This window comes from Balaenoptera borealis (assembly GCF_965194805.1).
Source record: "Balaenoptera borealis genome assembly, chromosome: 12".
Lineage (NCBI taxonomy): Eukaryota > Metazoa > Chordata > Mammalia > Artiodactyla > Balaenopteridae > Balaenoptera > Balaenoptera borealis.
In genome coordinates this window covers 23,657,602-23,678,411 of record NC_138869.1, presented here as the reverse complement: position 1 = coordinate 23,678,411, position 20,810 = coordinate 23,657,602, and the positions used below count along the sequence as shown (strand labels likewise).

The 20,810-nt window shown below is 43.6% G+C and overlaps 1 protein-coding gene and 1 long non-coding RNA gene across 18 annotated transcripts in view; one reads left to right on the top strand and one right to left on the bottom strand.

The window, feature by feature from the left end:
- Positions 1–20,810, bottom strand: part of FOXP1 (forkhead box P1) — a 599,574-nt gene that overhangs the window by 7,204 nt on the left and 571,560 nt on the right. For 13 of the 16 annotated variants that reach the window (XM_082346179.1, XM_082346188.1, XM_082346191.1 and 10 more), the window contains 6 exons: positions 17,109–17,310; positions 16,925–17,004; positions 16,219–16,320; positions 12,448–12,569; positions 10,559–10,628; positions 5,624–5,790 (listed from right to left, as the gene is read on the bottom strand). In XM_082346179.1, coding sequence (XP_082202305.1) covers positions 5,624–5,790; positions 10,559–10,628; positions 12,448–12,569; positions 16,219–16,320; positions 16,925–17,004; positions 17,109–17,310 — 743 coding nt within the window. Of the gene's footprint in view, positions 1–5,623; positions 5,791–10,558; positions 10,629–11,901; positions 12,072–12,447; positions 12,570–16,218; positions 16,321–16,924; positions 17,005–17,108; positions 17,311–20,810 lie in introns of all 16 variants that reach the window. The other 3 variants (XM_082346181.1, XM_082346180.1, XM_082346185.1) reach the window with 2 other exon arrangements.
- LOC309607562 lies at positions 8–9,139 on the top strand. 2 transcript variants are annotated; one of them, XR_014232445.1, is made up of 4 exons: positions 8–2,262; positions 2,786–5,309; positions 6,417–6,500; positions 7,385–9,139. It is a non-coding gene; the product is annotated as an uncharacterized lncRNA (long non-coding RNA). The 2 variants fall into 2 exon arrangements; XR_014232446.1 differs by having other exon boundaries at positions 8–5,309.

Here is a 20,810-nt window from a genome sequence, read left to right as displayed (position 1 = left end):
CTGAAAAGACAGAAGAAGGCTCACCGTGGGGACTTCCCAACCCAAGGTAAGTCGGGTGTTCTGGGTGACACAAACCCCCAGTCTAGGGCTGTGATGTCCGACACGGCAGCCACTGACCACGTGCGACTATGGAAATTAAGACAGTTTAAAATTCCATTTCTCAGTTACACTGGCCACATTTCAAGTGCTCAAGGGCCACATGTGTTGGCTAACGGCTACCATGTTGGATAGCACAGAGGGAGGGAGAAATTTCCATCATCACAGAAGGGTCTCTGGACGGAAGCTCAGTGGGCGTGTCCTCCTCCCGTGCTATTTCTTACACTGTAATGTGCACCCAGATTACCGTGGGATCCGGTTAAAATGCAGCCTGTGTGACTCAGCAGGTTTGGGGTGTGGCCTGAGACTCTGCCTCTCTGACCAGCTCCCCGGCGATGCTGCTGGGGTCCGAGGACCACCCTCTGAGTGTCAGCTAACAGGCCCCGTAGTGGCCTGCTGGGCGGATGAATACAAATCTTCAAATAATCCCGTGAAGCGAGAATCGGTTAACGCAACAGTGGTTTGTGGGGACCACTGTGTGCAAGAGGCTGGGCTAATCACGGCTTGCTGTGTGTTCTGCTTTGCTAGTTAACATGCAGAACCTGTGAAAGAACTCTCCGGAGACCGACCCCAAGCGAGGGTCTATCATTAATCAACTTCAAGCAAACACAGCAGAGAGACACCATGATACATGCTGGAAACTCCAAATTAATGCATATTTTTACAAACTGTCAATAAGGCAAGAAAAGCCCTGCCAGGAAACACAAACGGAGAGGAAAAGGCGCGCTCAACACAACAATATGATAAGAAAGCAGAGCCCCGATCAGAATAATAAGGCTGTCAGCTGTAAACAAGGCAAAACATGAGGCCCGGCTGGTAGCGGCCACCGGGACGCAGGGCTCCGATGAGATCTGCCAACTTGCTCATTATAGCCCAGCGCACGGTTCACCCGAAGGGGCCTGCGGGGGACCACGCGAAACCACTCCGATAACAATTGAGAAACGTTGTTCCTAAATCATATTTACAACCGATCCTTTGCAAATACAAATTACTTTCGGTGGCGGTGGCGGGGCTTTTGATACGTAAAAGAACCATTCAAGTTTTTTTTTAAAAAAAGAAGTCCCATTGCAGGAATGGGCTGCAGAAGGGAGGATTTTTTTCATTCACGTTATCAGGTAATACTAGTAATAAGAGGAGGTGCTGGGGATGGTGGCCTTCCTAAATAACTGATGTTGTGTGCAAACCCCGAAGGCCACTTGAACCCTTGAAAAATCAAGAGAGGAGTGCTTTGGACTGCCCTTGACACGTGAACCTCCAGAAGACCAACTGACTGTAAAATTAGCACAGCCTAGAGTGTGTTTGGGGGTAGATGTTGGGATAAATAGCTTTTAAAAAATAGGGCCCGTATTCTTACAACCTATGTGCAAAACGAAATATACCCAAGTTTTATTGGAGTATGTTTTACTAGTTTGGCTCCATCTATTTTTAGATTTTTAATGGGCCTATTTATTTGTGTTTCAGCATCAAGATCCAGGACCGGATGCATAATTTGCAGAGCCCAGTGCAAAGTGAAAATGTGTTTGAAAAAGTCGTTGAGGATTTCAAGACGGAAACAGCTGAGAGTTAAAACTTTGAAGTGTGGGATCCTGCATGACTGCATACATCGCGTTGCCTGGGAAGTCAGCTCCGGGAGGACCCCCTATATTCTTTTGGGAAGAGTTAGGTGTGTTGGTTTTTATTCCTTAAAAAAAAATAAACATCACCCATAAACCCTAAGGTAGACTTTTTTGGTTTTGCCTATCCTCTGCCATTTAGGGCCGTGTTTTTATATATTGTACACGTAGCAAGAATGTGATTACTTTGCTACCTTTACAGTTTTAATTGTTATGGCTGTGAGATCCCAGTGTGATGACATTAGTCCCTTAATACTGGAATACTGGGCATCTGGGGATTGTCTTTGGCTCACCCCCGTACCCCGCCCCCGCCTTACTCTCTGTATAACACAGTGACCGCTTTTCTCCATATTTCTGTTGGTTTACCTCCTTAGGATAAATTTCTAAGAATAAAATTGTTGGAGCAGAGGTGAAAACATCTTACGGTTCTTATGATTTAGTGCGATATTCACTGCCAAAGCAGCTTTATCAATTTAGACTCAACCTCATCAGCACCAAGCACTGCTTTTTAAGAACATCGTGTTGCTGAGCAGGTGTAATAAGGAAAGCTCAGGTTACCGTAAACTGTGTGTTTTGGATGACTGACAATGGTGAACATCTCTTCATGTTTCAGTTTCATATTTGCACTGTTGAGTACTGTTACTTCAGACATTACCCCCTCCTGTCCTCTGGTAACAGGGTTCTTGTGACACTGATTGGATAGGAGGGTTGCTGGGTTGTATGTAGCCTGGATTGAGAGTCAGCTGTGTTTCCCTGATCAACGTTTTCCTATTTTCATTTTTTTCAACTACCGGATGTATTCATCTTCTCCGGTTTACAGAGCTGAATTTGACGACAGAGATGATACAAGGCTATATGGGTGGGAGGGGGGCTGGGCCCTGGAAGAGACTGGCGAGTCTTCATGAAGTTCTTGCTTTGTAATTTTAGACTCGGACAAATGTTTTGCCAGGCAGAACAAAACAAAATCCCCCCCGCCCCCAAGTCCCGCCAACAAGGTAGAGTTCACGGGAGAGAATATTTTGTTTTCCCCTGAAATTTGCAACCCAACTTCAGGAAGGTTATTTTCCGTCCCAAAGACACAGGTGACGACCCTACGCACGCTAGTTCAATCCCAGCATCTACTGCCGAGTGGAACCCCAGCAAAGGTGAACTGACCAGGTCTACAGTGTGACAACCTGACAACACAACCAGGTGAGATACTAATAAGGCTTCTTAAAACTCCACAGGAATGAAATCCAGCTTCACGATGTTTCGTGATACCAGCAGATCCCCGCCCCCCGGCCCTTCCTCCCACCGGGGGGCGGGGGGGGGGGCAAAGCAGTAACTCAGGCATGCAGGGCTTTAGAGAAAGGACCTCCATGCGAGATCCATTTCAGGTAAGATGCACACTGCTTAAGATACTGTGTTTCGTGGTCTCCCAGGTGCCTCCTGGGAGATGGAGCTGCACGTGGAGCCTTCTGCCCTTGCAGGTCACCCCCCACCCCATGCCTTTCTCTCCGACTCCTGCTTCCGAAAGGGCTCCCAGTGAATAACTGTGCAAAACCCCACATTTCCTTTCTTACATCTGAGTAATTCCTTTGTTTAGCTACTCTGGGAACAGAAGAGTTTTTAAGGCAAGCTGACTGGTGTTTAAAGGCATTGTGCTCAGAGGGTGTGGGCACAGCACGGAGTATTTTGCTTTGTAGCTCCTTTAGCCCCTATCAGGATAAAAGTATAAGGCCCCAAAGCCATAATTATGTGACTATTTTGTAGCGTTTGTTTCAAGAGACAGACAAAAAGGTTGTGGTGTTTGAGTGTCACAGAAAGAAAGGGTAAGAAGTTCTATTTCGACACTCAATAGTAGCTGGGCTGCCTCATTAACAAGGCCCTTTAAGCCTTGCTGTAGAGTTCATGGCTTGATTTATTCCAAGAGAACAGAACAGGTGAGAAACAAGCTGCATCATAGCAGGGTAATGCACATTGGACAAGAAAGAAAACTACGTCATTATAGAATTTGCTTAATGCAAATTTGAGATCAAAAAGAGTTAAGCATCTCTAACAAACACCAAGAGTAGGCATAGGGAATGGGCTGATGACAAACAATTATTTTTAGCAAAATAATTTATTTTAGTGTAAACCTGTGAGATTTGAGCAATAAAACAATATGCTTTTGGGCATCTTTATGCAGGGTTTCTTAAAGACAAAACACACACACGCACACCAGTAAAACCTTCATTTCGTTAAAAATTAGGCTGATTGCTTGCTGTAAAACAAGGTTTCTGGTAATACTTGGGGTCAACTCAAAGTCTGAAATAACTTTATAGTGACTCTATTCTTGTACAGCAAAATTAGCCTCACTCTAAACTGCTGTGAGAGGTTTTACCCAAATACCTTTTTTATTTTCTTCTTTTTTTTTCAGCGATCCTTTTTACCATAAATAATAGGAACACACATCAAGTAAACGTCAGCGGTCTATGGATACTATGACAAACAAACAGTCTCCCTTCCACTCAGTCACTTCAGATGCTTTTGCTCCAGTAAGTATTCCTTGAAGCAGCGCACGTGCCAATTTACATGTGCTCTGAACTTCCTTAATATCTTAGTAAATACTCCTGTCGTGACAACGATTTCGAGATGAATACGGGTGTGATAATAAAGTCAGAAAGACCAGGTTCCTTGACGAAGGACGATGGATGGCAGTAGCAGCGTGAGAGAGAAACACATTCTTAAAATGCTGTGGAGTAAATGCTAAGAGACTGTTGTTATAAATTTAAAACGATTATTTTCATCTTTAAAGGTCCTTTTCAAAGCACTTTGGGCACGCAATTCAAATGCTAAAGAATCAAATTTCAGATTCCTCCAAACCCACCAATTTACCCATGCCGGCAGACAGCATTTTGCCTTTGTTGGTAGGTGCCAGTTCATGCTCTTGCTAATTGCCACAGGTCATATTTTCCATTCTGATCACTCAAATGCTCTTAAAATAAGACGTTGGTCAGGAATTCAGAAACACTGTAGACAAGGGGTTCGTTTCTAGGAGCTGACAGCATGGTCAACACTGAATAGGTTTATTCCTTTAAAGCGGGCAGCGGGTTTCGCAGAGACTCGCTAAAAGCCCGAGGCTGTCATTCGACAGCATCCCTCGCCAATCCTCTCTGGGGAAATGTGCTTTCTTTGCTCTTTTACAACTCTTCCTGGGAGAGAGGGAGTTGTTACCGTCACCCCGCCTGCCTCCCATCACCCAGCCAACAGGGGCACCATGCACAGCCCTGCCCGTGGTGTGCCTGGTCCTGATGCCACGCACAGGCAGCCTGCGATAGCCCTCGTCCCTCACTCCGTACGCTTCTAGGCGTGCTCGTTATACCGCCGTCTGCTGCTATAATGCTCCTATTAATTCTCCTTTTGATATTTTAAGAGCAATCTATAAATCACGCCGCCTTTCGTTCGTGCCATCGTCAGTGCTTGGTAATGACGCTTCGGCGTGGCGTTCGCGCTTCCGCGTACCACGTAACCAAGTGAACAAGCATCCTTTGCCTCCCTGCTAGGTTCAGCCCGCCCGCACGGTGGACAGACAGCAAAGAACTCTGTCACCGGGATGCGTTCTACTGCTAGGAGGAAAAGGTAATGTGGCTGATATAATGGCCTGAGCCGAGCAAGCGAAGGCAAAAAGCACAGGTGTCACCCATTTTTATGGCCCTGGGCACTCGTGGGGCTGCATGAAGCCTATTGCTGTAATGGGAACGTAAGTAAATGGTCCTCCTAGGTGCGAACCGAGCTAAAGGTTTCTGGACGCACCCACTTCTATCTGGGTTCTAGGAAATCAGAAGTTACAGAAAAGGTGTCAAAAGCCGCCAGAGGAGAAGGGGCTGGTGTGCACCTAGAACAGGGGGAGCAGGATGCGACGGCAAAGGCGTTCTGGGGTGGCGGGTACTCACACGGCTTGCATAGGGGATCTGCCCGGGCTGCTGTCGCTCTCGTTGCTGTTGGTATGCTCCATCGCCCCGTTCAGCTCTTCCCGTATGGCGCTGGCTAGGTTGCCCAGAGTGGGGTTTCCCATGGAAGCGGTAGTGTATAGAGGTATACTGTTCTCAGCCATCGAAGCCTGCCATCAACCGAGAGAAGATTTATGAAGACAAGGGTGTACACAGACGGGGAAGCTATCAATTATGGGTGGATTCAATGATCTTCGGTTTCACGTCATTCGGGCACGGTTGGAAAAGACAAGTTTCTAATAGGTGTAGAAGGATTTGTGCTTTACAAGTCAGGCTGCTGACACACAGCCCAGGCTGGGTCTCAGAGAGCTAGCTGGAGGGACCAAAGCGCCCGTGGGGAGCGAGGGCTCAAGTCGGCCCTGCTGGGTAGAGGCACATGGGTTTAGACAAGGCTATCTACCAGTAACAAGGTGTCTGTCTGATGCCTTTTTTCAAGAGGAACGGAATAGTTCTAGATCACAGGGACATATAATGGATTTTCATTTCTTTATCCACTTCGATGACTCCAGTATTGGATATTAAAGATTTGAGCAGATTACTCTGGCCGCAGAGCCCAAACTTATGAGAGCTTCCATAACCATTTGTCTTAGAGCCTACAGAAAAGGAAGAGATTATAGAAGTGGAATCCATTTTTATCTCCCTGCCCCCATCATTTCCGTTGGAATTAATTATTTTTGAATCTTTTTAGTGTAGTTTGAGATAACTGGTTGAACGGTAACTCTAGGTCATCTTTCAGGCTCTGACCAATCACCTGGAATTTGAGGACTGAAGAAGAAAGAAATCTCTGGCAAAAGGAAGCTGTAAATCGTATTTCTTTTGGGTACGTAAGTACATCCTCATTGAAGGTGACAAAGTCCCTCCCTCCAAGCGAGTGTCAGCGACGAAGTGTGGAAATGGAGGGGAAAAGAAAGAAATCATAAACTCTATGGTGGGGTACTGCTCATTTTTTTTTATCCTACTGCGGTTGAACAGAATGACCGCCCCAGTCTGAGATGCGGATAATAGTCAGACATATCACTGGGCTCAAGTAGCCATATTGTTGCATTTGGGTCGTGATCTTGACCCAGTGACTTTTCATTTTACTAAAGAGGACAGACGTTCAAAGACTGGCGGCTGTAATTAGACCCAGATTTATCAAAACGGTCCTCTTGCAGACTACACTATGCCTGGTTTTCCATCCTAATGAGGAAAAACGTGCAATCACAAGACAATCTGGCGTGGTGACTCCAACTGGCCAGTCATACGCGAGTCCAAACTATTCTAGAAATCCTGGCTCTGGTGAGACAGTAAGAGCCAAAAACCAAGAGAGGACGCGTACAAAGCTGGGCTGCAGAGAATCGCAGTCTCACTCACTGTACAAACTCCAAAGCCAGAAACGCCTTAGCGATCCAAGCCCCGCGATGCCCCATCCACACCTACCGCAGCCTTGGCTGAGGGACTACTTCAAAGGCAGGCCCTGCGCAAGCCCACGGCTTTCCCTTCCCTTCCCTCCACTTCTGAATTTATATAACAACTGCCTTCTTTCTTTTAAAAAATGGAAAAAAAAAATCCTGTTTTCATTTCCAAATGTGGTGAACTCATTTTGATGAACAGCACATCTGAACATTCCTCACTCTCCTACAGTTTGTCAAATAATTTGCATCAAGTACTTTTTTCAACAGATCTCTTGTAACTGCAATAAAGCACTTTTTTCTTTTTTGGCAGAGCGAAAAGACAGACCCGTTGCCCGAGTTTTCCCCCCGCCCCAAGGTGCAGCTGGAAAAGCATCTTGACTGCCTTTGTTTGACACAACACAGTGGTCCTGCCTCTCCCCGACATGGAAGTTCTGCTGGGACCATCATGTGAGTGAGTCTCTTTTTCCTGGAAATACCACAAAGCCATTTCACTGCTACAGTCAGAATGTGGCGAAAGTGGGGCCCTCTCTAGCTTGGTATTTTTTCGCAGCTTCTCAAAGAAAGATTGAGAAGTAAAAACAAAATGGGCAATGTTTCTAAGGATGTAGTCTTTGGGACGAGCTGGTCACGTACAGGGCAACCTTTTGGGGATGATTCGTCCTCCGTGGCTCTTAATGCGTTCTAGGGCAAAGCCATTTCCGACGGGGACTGGATCATAAAACCTGGGCTGACAGTGGTGAAAGGCATCCAAAGGTAAGCATTTTACACTGATCCCTTGATTCTCAGACAAAAAAGATGTAAATGAAAAAGACCAGCCTGGTCGCCTTTAAAAAAAAAAATGATCAAGTGGGCTGCAAAGAGAAACCTAGTGGCTCCTTCACAATAGAGCCTCTTGGACATTCTCTGAGCGAGGGAGCAAAGCAACCCACCCGAGCTTCGAAAAATTTTCACCAACGGCTTAGGTCTAACCTAGTGGTTCTTTTTTGGTCGTTGATGTCTGTCTATTTAGGAGAGGGGGCCGGGGGTGGGGGCGCTTACAATTTTTATAATGGACCTAATTATATAAGTGGTCCTATGCCCACAGTATGTGGTTTCATATCACAGTGGCCCCTCTGCCAAAAAAAAAAAAAAGAACGAAGGTCCTTAAGTCAAGGTGCAGAAGTCCCTAAGTCCTGTCCCTCTTGGAATGTTTGTTAACCGCTCTGAGACGCCCGGGGGAAAGGCAGTCTATAAATACGAAGCTTTACGGTTACCCTTAGTTACTTCACTTTTTCAGAGCATAATGCAATCTGTCCCGAGTCCAATGTTTTATTTCTGTAGTGGATTCGGCTGTCCTATTTTATATATTGTATATCACGCGTTATGTTGCTCTAGTAATCTTTTGAAGATGTTGTTCCACTATTATTTTTACTTGCCTTGAAAAATGGCAGTGGGCGGGAAGGGAAGGCCTGCTGGTAGACTCTTTATTTAATTTGCACAGCAGAAAGTTGTCCTAGGGGACTGTCTACTGACCCAGGACCCAGACTCCTAGAGGAGAGGAAAAAGATCCATTCCTCAAATCGTGACTTGAGATGCATGTATTCACCTCACTGCAGGATGCACATCAAGTGTTCTTGGAAAACGGCAGGAGAGTTTGGGGCTATCATCACTGAAAATAAGAAAGGGTGCAGAGGAGGCCAGAAGCAAATGTTTTAGAGGTGAAACACGAACAGTTCTGTAAAGCGTCCTAATTGAAATTAGTCACAGAGTGAAGAGAACCCAGAGGATCACCATTGCTGGTGGACTGTTGTTGTGTTGGTTTTGTTTTTCGGCCTTGCCGCCTCATGAATGTAAAATGTGCCTGTGATCTTAATACGATTCCAGATAGAGCGGCCTTTAAATTCACATTTGACAAGACTCCAGGGAAAATAGTAAGTTACTAATGAACGGTATTTACAGTGGCGGCATCTAAGCGTGCTTTCATTTCCTTTTCGAAAGTTACTGTGTGAACTACAAGTAATTAAAAGAAACTCAGAAAGCAGTTCCTCCTATTAAATTTGGTTCAGGCTAAAAATTTTATAATATATATATACACACACACACACACACACACACACACACACACACACACTGAAAAGCTAAGGTCAGTGAATTGGCCTCTGAACTGAAACTGCATAAAAGAGGCATATCATCCATCCTCGGGAGCCTTGAGCTCCTGCTGAGTGAACTGGGAAAGCGATTCTCTAGGGCGCAGAGGAGGTGCTCAGCAAATAGTTGTTAAAAAGGAATAGCCAGCGCTCCCATCCTGATCGCCTCTTCACTGCACTCTGTTTCCCTTAACGCTGAGCGTCTCTGAGTTTGGACCATTAGCATCCCTGAAGGAGCCTCTTTTAGACTTCTCTCATTTGCACCCTTCCCTCACAAAATTTTAATATGTTTGTGCGTTACGGCCCTTTGCAGGAGCCCGTGACATTGTCATCTTTAAGTATCAAGAACACATGCTGCAAAGGTCTGTCACGGGATAGGATCACGTACGTCAGATCTATCTGTGTAGACTGTTGTCATTTAAGTTCCCGAGATCCCTTTGGCCTGCGGTCTAGCACAATCTAGGTGGGTCAAAATCCAACAGGACCACGGACGGGCCAAAGGACCCTACCCCGCCTACTTATGAACTCTGGAGGGGGATACCCTGGTAAACCTTAAGGAGGTGTACTACAGTCTTCTCTTCGACTTAGGAGATGATTTGACTGTTGGGTGACGGAGAGATGTGCGATAATTCAAAGGCTTGACTGACGGATGCCCTGTAACTCACGTTTGGGTGGTAACCTCCCTCCTGCTCAAGCCCCGCGGCTTCGTCCCCTGGCAACGCCGGTTACGTAAGGAGGGCTTGGTTTGTCAGTAGGAAACATACGTTCTGCGAGCTTATTACGTAACCTTGAGCAATCCGCTGGAAACCTAAAGAGTTTCTCCTTCAACACCTCTATCGCTTGAACAAAAACAGTTTACTTTTACCAAGCGAACCGAACCCCCCCCCCCCCAGTGAAAAAAGAGGCTAAACTAGACTTTAAAAGAAAAAGGAGCAGAAGTTAGTTAGAAAAAAAAAAGAGCTCTGCTTTCTCTTTAAACCCGTGAACAATAGAAGGTCATGTGACACAGTGGCCTATCATCCAGCACATTAATAGCTGTGCTAGAGTAATTACACTTGTGGTATTTTTGCCTCAAGTGAAATTCTGAAATAAGAGGATGGAAATTATGATACTGCTGATAAATATTAATAAGTGAACTTTTAATTTTTTTGCCACAATATTCAAAATGCTAAGCATCCTGCTAATGCTGAAGCAGCCCGACGTGTTTGCCTCCAGGGAGTACGATGCTTTGTGCACTTAAGAAAAAAGTTTAACGGAATTAAAATTTAATATCTAATTAGAGCGAGGCTAATATATTTTGAAATGAGTGCGGGAGCCATGCGCCTCCGCGGCAGAGTCGGGACGGCCGTTAATCTTACCTGTAAAGCTGCATTGAGAGGTGTACAGTAGGCGTGGCTGGTCTGCATGTTTTTAATAAGGGAAGGGTTACTGCATAAGAGAAAGATAAAAACTCAAAGTTAAACGCAATCAACCCCCGAGTTTTTCGCGAAGTCTCGTCTTAAGCTTGCCGCTATCCTTCCAAATCAGAAATGTCACCCCAGCCAGAAAACCAAAGAAAAGGTGGGTTTCGCCCTAGGCGCTGGCTTTGTGGGGCTGGTCTGTGTGAACCTCCCCGCCCCGGGGTGGGAGAGACTTTGCCCTTCAAGCAAACTGGGGGTAAAATTCTGGATTAAGTAATCATCGCCTCGGGCACTCCCTCCACGGATGAACTTTTGTCTGTCTCACAAAACAGTGACCTCCCTGTAAATGGGTAGTAACCCCCCGGACTCCAGCAGGAAGGCAGATGCTCTAGGGCCTCGGGCTGGGGAAGTCAGCAAGCGGACCGGCAGGGTTTCCTGCGAGCCAGCGGGAGGAATCTTGCCTCTTAAACTTCTCCAGGATTTGAATTCTAGAATGAATGCTAGAGGAACGGCAGGGTAGCTCTGAAGAAAAGATCTTCAAGGCTCATTTATTGCCAAAAGAAGATGGAGAGAAGGCTACTCCAGGGGAGGGTCAGGCAGCTGAGGCTGGTTTCCAGTCCTTCGGGCACAGCCGCAATTTGGGAGGGTACGAGAATAATTTGACGCTCTGTCCATTACCGACCAAATGAAGACAAGCTAGATGTTGTTTTAAGGACAGCTGTAGCCAGGAGGGATACAAATACTTTAAAAAAAAAAAAAAATCATACAGGAGGCTACTGAGGGAAAGAAAGGGGTGGCTTCCGGGGGGGGGGGGTGCGGGAAATTATGTACGTTTCCCAATGGTCCCTAAAGGAAGTAGATGCACGGTTCTCCATTTCTTTCCCATGCTTGGAGCCCTTTTGGCATTCATTTCACTATATTTATATCGTTATACTGAGTGAGCCAAGAAGAAGAAATTTATCCCAGTAAACACACATTTTAACTCTCAAGAAGGAAGTTTCCTCTTCACTTGGAGGAATTAGGGGTCAGGCAAAAGCATTGAGTTATAGGGTCCCCGTAAAGCTGCTGAATCAAAAGCCAACCGATATTTGCATTAAAGACGTCAAAAAAGCATTATTCAAGGCACTGGTGTTCCAAAGAGAAACGAGAGAAATACATGTACAAATCACACGATTTAGTTCCGTTGCAGAAAGCTGTGGCACTGCTACGTGGTGAAATGCAAAACTATCATGGGATGAGTCAACCATGCAAAGCCAAAGCAACAGCAGAAACAAAAAACAAAAGCAAGTAAAGGCTCTTACTGTGCGACAAGCTCGTCAAAGTTTTCATCGGGGCAGTATTTGCGAGGACGGCCTCGTTGAATATGGCGGCCACGTTTAAACTCTTCATCATCAACTGTCCAAAAGGACCCAAACTCATCCTCTACTCTGATAAAGCACTTATGCAGTGAGAGGTTGGTGCGAATGGCACCCTGGGATAGGAGCAGCGGCAAAGGAGATGAAGTGGCAACAAAAGGAGGCGGGGTTGGGGGCAGAACAGACATCCAATACAGGGAACAGGAGAAAGAAAATAAAATGCAATAAGCATAAGCCAATGGTTTGTGAGGGTTAATATGCATTGCCACCTAAAAAGCTACTAGCATGTGATGCAACAAAGACCAGCAAGCAGGGCAGGGGGACTGGTGGGTATACAAAACAGGAGGGATGAAATGCTTTTTTGCTTCCCTTAACTGAGACAACGTGAAACCAGTTCTTTGGTCTAACACCATCTAGCAGCCAAAAGCCTCTACGTTACACTTGTTAGCGCAATCCAAGCTAGGCTAAGAAGTTCAAACATGGTGGACGTACCCACTGATCTTTTGTGGCCTTCGTTTTTGGAACTCTACTTCATCCACTGTCCATACTGCCCCTTTAACGTTTTCTACTCGCACAAAACACTTGTGAAGACTAAGATTATGACGCACTGCATTCTGCAGCAAGTATAAAAGAGAGAACATTTACATTTTCTATAAGATAAAGACTCCAAAAACAGCAGTAAATTCAGCCTAACAGTCCACAGTTGTAAAACCGTCCCCAAGAACTGTAGCTCCCACCCCCATGGATGACCCTCCTGTGGTGAGGGGGGGGCCTCTTCCAAAATCAAAACCCGCAATGATGACTTACTCGTGTTTTGGCATTTGAGTCTAGTCTCTGGTGAACAGTTAAGCAGAGGAAAGATTTTTTTAATATGCCTATTAGCCCCCAAATAGGTTTCACGGCCAAAATATAAAAGTAATGTTAATACGACTTCAAAATCAGGAAACACGTAAAGCATAAAACCGTCCCTTTCAAACCCACTTGTCTCTCAGACAAAAGGGGTAATTTATTTTAATTATTTTAAACCATGAAAGATGATAATTACTACTGTTAAATACATTTTGCTGCTTTTTAATTCGTCAAAGTTTTGGCTTTAACACCTTCGACACATTTGCTCAGGTTTATTATGAAGAAATTGACATTGGATTTCTACCACTGAGAGTATCACCTCCTGCAGCTGATAGGATCGGGGTGGGGGGCAGTGACATGACCCCCAGTGGATCAGTATCCATTATCAAGCTAGGTCTTACCTTCCCAAATATATAAATTTGGCCCTTACTATGGGCAAGTGCTTTTAATTAACTGAGAAAATGCCAAAGGAACCCATGAGTAGAACTCTCAATGGCAAAATGAGGATACTCTAGTAAGTCGATGGTTTCTTTCCATAGACACGTTTCTTTCTTAGGGTTCAAAGTCATTTCCGGTCACTTCTAAACTGAGACCCTTGACATCTCTAATCTACCAAAGGAGCATCTCAACTGAAGGGTGAAGAGTTTTGAACATCTCATCCTTCCTGAGTTTCAGGAATAATCCGCACCCCTTACTTACACTAGGTACAGTAACAAGCATGGCTTCATCTCTTGAGTTCTCCTGGGTGAACGTGATTGACACTCAAACCTGGACATGAGGCTATTTCAAAGAGACCCATATCATTTACTCCCAACTTTCTTCTTATAGGGCATGAGTAGGTGACAACAGGGGCGGGAGAAGTGGATACTTACACCACACCTCACATCCCTTTGTTAAGTCCCTCAATCCATCTGCAGCTATTGCTTACACAGTCTGTATTCCCCCCCTTAACCTGCGAGATACTTCATCCTTCCAAGTGGCAAATCTTGATCTGTACTTTGAGAGGTGTTTCAGTTTTTGGATTATCACCATTAGCAACTCTGTGAGGAGTCATGCTAGAGAATGGTGATTTTTCTTGTCTGATATGGAATACTCAGAAGGTGACGAGAGAAGTTTTATCACATGGCATGATGAACTGCTCACAAGGAGAAGCCACAGGACAAATCCTCAAGGAATTTTTGAGGAATGTCAGCATAACTGGGGTGGGTTCAGACTTCCAGCTGACTACGAAGGGACACCCCTGATTCAAACAGGTTTGACAGGTCTGCATCAAAACAAAACAAACATCTCTGGAAACTGTTGGGCATGTTATAATTACAGTTGGTAGGGCAAATTTCTTGGCGTATAAACTGTAGTCTGGTCTTTAAACAGGCACTTTCTTTTTTAATATTGCACAAAGGCAGAGGATAAAGGATGCTAAGGGTCTACTGTTTATCTCCTACAATGACACTGAGGAGGCTGAAATAAATAAATAAATAAACCCAAATTTCCTGAAAAAGAAAAAAAAAAGTCCAGACAGAGCATGTGTACCTATTAGACACCTTACTGGGAAAAGAAATCAACATCTCTCCTCATCCTAATCACTGTCTATAAGTTTTCCAGTAAGTATCAAAATGTACAGAACTGTACACTGTAAAGCCACGTCTGGAAAACAGGACTGCTATAGATCTGTCTGAACTATATAGCCACGTAAATAAAACTGTAAAGTCAAAACTTAAGTTTTGTTTTCGAAGACCGTGCATCCAAGTAAAAGCAACTGGAAATGGAGAGTTTCCCACAAAAGCTGAGTGAACTCTTTCCACTCATCACTTTCACTGGGCATTTTATCTTCTGTCTAAGATGACAGTACAAATAAGGACACATGGAGAAAATTATACGTATTTATGAGTCATTAAATACTTCATTTAGGACTGTTTATATGAAGGGCACTTTTTCCTGCAGTTTCTGAAAATGAAAAAGTTAAATCTGAAGATCTGAGCTTAAATATCACATTCATAACGGGTAATTATTTTAAAACTTGATCATTTGCTATTTATAAAAGGCAATCTGAAGAAAATGTCTGCTTCATGCTTATAGTTCCGAAATTCTAAAAAGCATTCACAGCTGAGGACTGTTTTCTATTTTACATCTCAAGGCAGGCTGAGGAAGAGAAGGGAAGATTTTTGAACCCAGGTTCCTTCAGCGCCCATGTGTCTTAGTGGAAATAAAAAAGCTACTTTGGGCCATAGTAGATAATTCACAGCTCTGTAAGGTTGATGAATTAATTCTTTGGTTATATTCATTTTCTTTCAAAACGCTATTTTATGACGAATGTAGTAGAAGAAATGCGTTTTCTGTTTTTGCTGTTGTTTTTCTCCCATATAAATTACGGTAGTAGCAAGGAAGACCTATATTTCCAGCAAAGCATGTTTTCCTTGCATCCTATAATAAATCCCTATCATATTTCTAATAATAACATGTAAAATACCCCAAAATATTTGCATTTTAAATATTTCTAAATATTGTGGAATTTAGGGATTACAAGAATTCTAGATAGTAAAGGTGCAAAAAAAAATATGACTCTCAGATTGTATCTGCTGCCCCTTTTTCTAAAGCAAAACTATTAAAAACCAAGAAATTTAAAGTGGGAAAATCCAAAAACTGGTGAGGGCTTAACCGAATACAATGGAATCACTACTAACAGAACCTACGAACCAACTGCTGAACTGGGATTGAGGTATGTCACGTGACCCCAAGCCTTGCTGGGGGCATCCCAGGTGGAGCTATGGAATCTGACCCGTTTGATAGCAAATGCTATTATTATAGTCAAGTCACATATTTCAGAATTTACTTTTCTTCCCCAGAGTGCCTATGAATATCTGATGGACAGTCTCTTGACTTAAAAAAAAAACCCCAAAAAACCCCCCTTAATAATATATATATATTGGGTTCTTCTGTAATAACTCCAATATACCTTGCTAGTACTTGGAGTGCATAGGTTGTTAAGGAGCTTATATCCAACCAATGAAAGTTAAGTGTATCTGATCAAGTGTATCTGATCATTTCTCCAGGTTCCTGATGGTTAAAAAAAAAAAAACAGTTATCTATGCATTCTCTGCAAACACTGGTGGTGGCTAAAGACCGAAAACCGTGAGGTCTGTGTACACAAGACAACTTCCTACACATTCCAACCAGAGAGATGATTTTACTCGTTGGTCCAGCCGAACATCTGATGCCAACATAATGGGAGTCTTCCATCCCAGCATTTTAACCCCAGTGGAATTATTTTCTCAATCCAGCATGCCTATAAATTAGACTCTTTGAATGTAGCAAAACAATATATACGTAACTTACAACACCTGCCTCTTACCGACAACAAACTCTCTCCTATAAATGCCAAGATCCAAGACTCAACAGGCCTGCAAGAAAGCTTACCTTCCATGTGGCAGCATTACGCCGGAAGTAAGCAAACATTCGTGTGAACCAGTTATAGATTTCATTTAGTGTTAGCTGCTTTTCTGGAGATTCGAGAATGGCCTGTGAAGCAAAAGCAACAGAGAAAGATAATTTATGACCAAATCAACAGAACCGTCATTATACAGTTTCTTGAAAACATAAAATAATCGTGATGCTGAGCTAAATCCTAAGGAAGGCTTCACGAAGTGATCTAAGATTAACGGTTGTATTTACCAGTTCAATAGCAAAATTCAAAATGGAATTATCTAATTGTTTTGAGTTTTTATTTCTGTTTCCGTACAGAAATATTAATTTATTAGTCATTTATAAAGCAGAATCAAAGAGAAATGCAAAACATTTCACTAGCTGATTAAAGCTCAGTAATTATTTAGAGCTCCGATTAATTCTAGGGATCAGAGATTACTGTAGCTTGTGATAATTGACTTGCCATCTTTAAACAGGCTCATTTTCACTGTTGTGTGAAATGAATTTCCTAATAATCACATCGTATTGTAATACTTAATCAAAAGCAATTATGTTATATATTGCAGATTTCAAAAACCTTATAGAACAGGTTTTAGCATGCTTGCATACTAAACGGTTTTAAATCTACTGCATCAATATAATACTTCCATGTACACCTATACCTTCTGATATAATTTCACATACCGCATTATTTACTTACCTGCCTAATTAAAGATGCATATGTAAATGGTGGTCTAACTTCTGCGTTCTTATAAAATTCTTGGTTCTGCGCAATATCTGCTAAATAAGAATCATTGTCCTATTAATTATCACTTTTTACAAAGAGGCTGGTCGACAAGCATTGCTGATCACAATTCTCCCCGAGGCAAAAATGGAGCACCTACCTGAAGAGATGGGCACGTTGTATTTGTCTGAGTACCGCCTGCGGATGGGTCCCACCGTGTGCATGCTGGTGGTGGTGATGACGGAGGGGCCTTGGGTGACGGGAGTGATGGGGGCAGTGGGGGTCGTAGGAGTATGAGGTAAGCTCTGTGGAGAAGCCTCTGATGCAGACTTGGAGAGTGTGACACTTGATACCAGATTCAGCTGTGAGGAAAGGAACAGTTCTTAGAAGACCTTCAGAAAAAAAACAGAGCAACCAAGAAAGCATCTGCAATGCAGCAGGAATTATACAGGGGAGGCCTGGCTAGTTTTATGCCTCACAGTAGATTTTTATCATCAGCTGAAATAGGAGGCGAGTTCCCATGTAAAAACCATTCACTTTATTATTAAAATTGTTAGCATCCTGTCCTGTGATTCTTTTTTTCTAATTTATTTTTTTTATTGTAGTTGATTTACACAATGTTGTGTTAGTTTCAGGTGTACAGCAAAGTGATTCAGATACACACACACACACACACACACCTATATCTCTCTCTATATATATACCCATATATTCCTTTTCGGATTTTTCCCCCATATAGGTTATTAAATAATATCTCTTACGATGTTCTCCTTTCCTGTTGTTGCTGAGACAGGTTTTTCCCAAAGACTGTTAAACAAATGTTTACAGACAGAAAAGGGGTTACCTAGCCTGGTGAGTTTGAGAAATTCTGGGTGGGTCAAGACATTTCTTTAATCACGACTTCGCACCCTACTATGCCTCGTAAACCTCGAAGGGGGTGAGGGAGTCTTTATAGCCCCACGAACGCTGATGTTTCAGGAAACACCAGTTGGGATACATTGGTATCAACCTGAGCTCTTAGACAGAACTTTCTGGAATGCGCTAGTACAAGCGAGAAACTGTTTTTACTTAATTTTAATAAAAAGGACAGTTGTACTAAAATAGCCACATATAGCCACTGGCTACACCACACTGGGATGGGCTAAGTCAACTCCAGGATGAAACTTCACGGATGGGAACTACTGCTGAGAGGTTTGGCCTGTGACTCGTATTGAAAAGAGTGGCACCGATCCAGTAAACATCCATTTAGTTCCATCAGTTGGCAGAGACTAATCTTTGAAAGCTTTCTGTGTCACCTTCATTAAACTCTATCCAATATAGGATTGGAATCATTTGTTTAAAAAGAATATGGCATAGGAGAGATCCTGGAACTGTAAAACATTTAAATTTTTTTCCTTCCAGTTTCAAATGCGTAGTAACAAAATGGAATAATCCAATGCTTCAAGTCCGGAAATACACACTAGTTATTTGCAGGAGCACAGAGGAAAATGAACGAGTCCTGTTTCGGTCCTTCCTTCCTTCCTTCTTTCTTTCTTTCTATCTGTTTCGCCTGCACTTTGAAGTGTTTCTCTTATTAATAACTGGAAACATGAGCCTGTCCCCCTTTCCAAAAACTCGTTGTTACTGAAATATTAAGTCTGGCTACACTGAAGAACTTGGTTGTTTTCAACAGAGTTCTTACAGTTTACCCAGAACTGCCCTCTGAGGAACTTGTAGCTGCCCCCAATCCAAGAAAGTTCGGCAAAGTAGCCTTACTTGGTATCACTATCTCAAACCAGATTGTGAATCACTTAACAAATTAAGTCTGGTTTACCACTGCAGAAGTCCTAAGTCCAAGACATTATTTGTGGAAAGTATTAAAAATGAGATTCCTCTGAGATCATAATCAAAGAACAGATTAAAAGAGAGTTCTAATTTGTTGGGAAGACTCAAACCTTACTCATACCCTAGTAATGAGAAATATCAAATATCGTTGAGAAAATATTAATGGAAAAACGTAAACATGGCACTGGAAACCGAACGCTGGGTTGCAAGCTTTTGGTTGGGCTTTCCTTTTTCTCCCTCCCTTGAAATGCTGACTCAGCCAACACCAGACCGCTGCCGCCGCACCCCGCCCCGCCCCACCCCGTCCACCACCAATCCCTACACCCCACGCTCCCCCATGCCTGATAAGAGCAAGCTGTGGAGATGGCACCACCCTTATGAATCCCCCAGCAAGCTGGGCAGATGCTGGGAGCTGCTTTTTTATTAGTCCTGGAAACTTGACTTAATGACACACATTTGCAAACTAAGTGCTAACGGTCTAGCGTAGCAGCCACGGGATGGAGCGGATCTGGGAAGGCTGGGGCTGACCTCCTCTTTGCCTTGGGCCTTCATCACTGACCAAGTACAGGAACAGCGTGTCTAAGCATCAGCCCAAGCAACGGGTCAAGGAAATTAGCGCACGAAAGGCTAATGCTCATAAGTATACAGCTTTTAAAATTCAGATGCTCTTAGGCTTAAGAGTATCCAAATGCTCGGCAAAGTCATGGGTACCATTTGTAAAAACCACGTCGTAAACCCCCTGCCACCGCCTGGTCTCACTGAATTCTCATACCATCACGAATACTTGAGATGTTATTACTCACATTTCACAGATAAGCAAACAGAGGCTCACGGGAGATTAAATAACGTGCCCATATTCACAACCTGGACTCAAAATCAAATACACACTGGTGATTCTAGGCCCTCTGTATAATAGTCTCCTTACGCCCAGATAATGGGAATCATAAACACTATCCAGGTTCATTTTTCTGCATGCTCGTTTTTGGAAGGGACCTGGGGATTAGCTTTTATCCCTGCTTATAACTGGCATTCAATAAATCTTTCCGAGCAAACATACGGCAATGGGAACTGAAATGACAAAAGAAGGAACAGAACAGACAACTGCTGCCCTCGAAGGGCTTACCATCAAATGCAGACACTGATCAAAGGAAAACAGGCAGAGCAACCATAAAACAATTCCGAGAACTAACTCTGCTTCTGGGCTCTTCGGTTGAAAAACAGTACCCTCAACACCATGGCATTCTTTAAAAGGTAATGAAAATTATAATATAAATACAGTGTCCTGAGGAAATGTGCACGCTCCTTTCCAGTTCTGTGAGGAAGATCACCAGGTCCACTGGGTTCCAGTTAATTGCCAAAACCCCAAACTCGTGGAAACATTCAGCAAGTGCAGGCCCATCTCTTGGGAGCTCACCTACAAGCACAGACAAGCCCCACGATACGGGTACAAAGTCATCAAACATGAAAAGAATGTCATTCTTGCAGCCTTAATACTTGGACTGTTTCTACTGAAAAAGCAACAGTCGAGAAGAAAATCCCTCCCGGTTAGCACGATCCACGAAGAAAGAGATGCAGCTGAATTTTCTGGAGGCTCTGAAACACAGGTACCAAGTGGAAATCAACACCAAGCCAGAAGAGAGCAGAGAGGAGGTTTTTTTTTTTTTTTTTTTTACCAGGCTTGACAAATGACACCGTGATTCACACCCACTGCTGGGCTGTCTCTAATAAGCCACGGAGGAAGTAGCCAATCTCGGCTAATTACCAGATAAAAATGTATTGTAAGGACTCTAATTAGGAGACGCGGATGGAGGTGATCTAATGATTAAATGCTGCATTCGACTGACCCCACCATCAATGTGCAGTGGTGCAAGATGTCACTGGAATATTTTGTAGAAACAGTAATTTTATTTCGAGGAGGGGAGGCAGTAATATTTGTAATGATGGCTATGAGGTAAACTAATTAAAAGACAGTTCCTAGAGGAAGAGGGTGGCTGAGAGCAGCTGTGGCCATTCCAGAACCAAGTGCCAAGTCTCCACA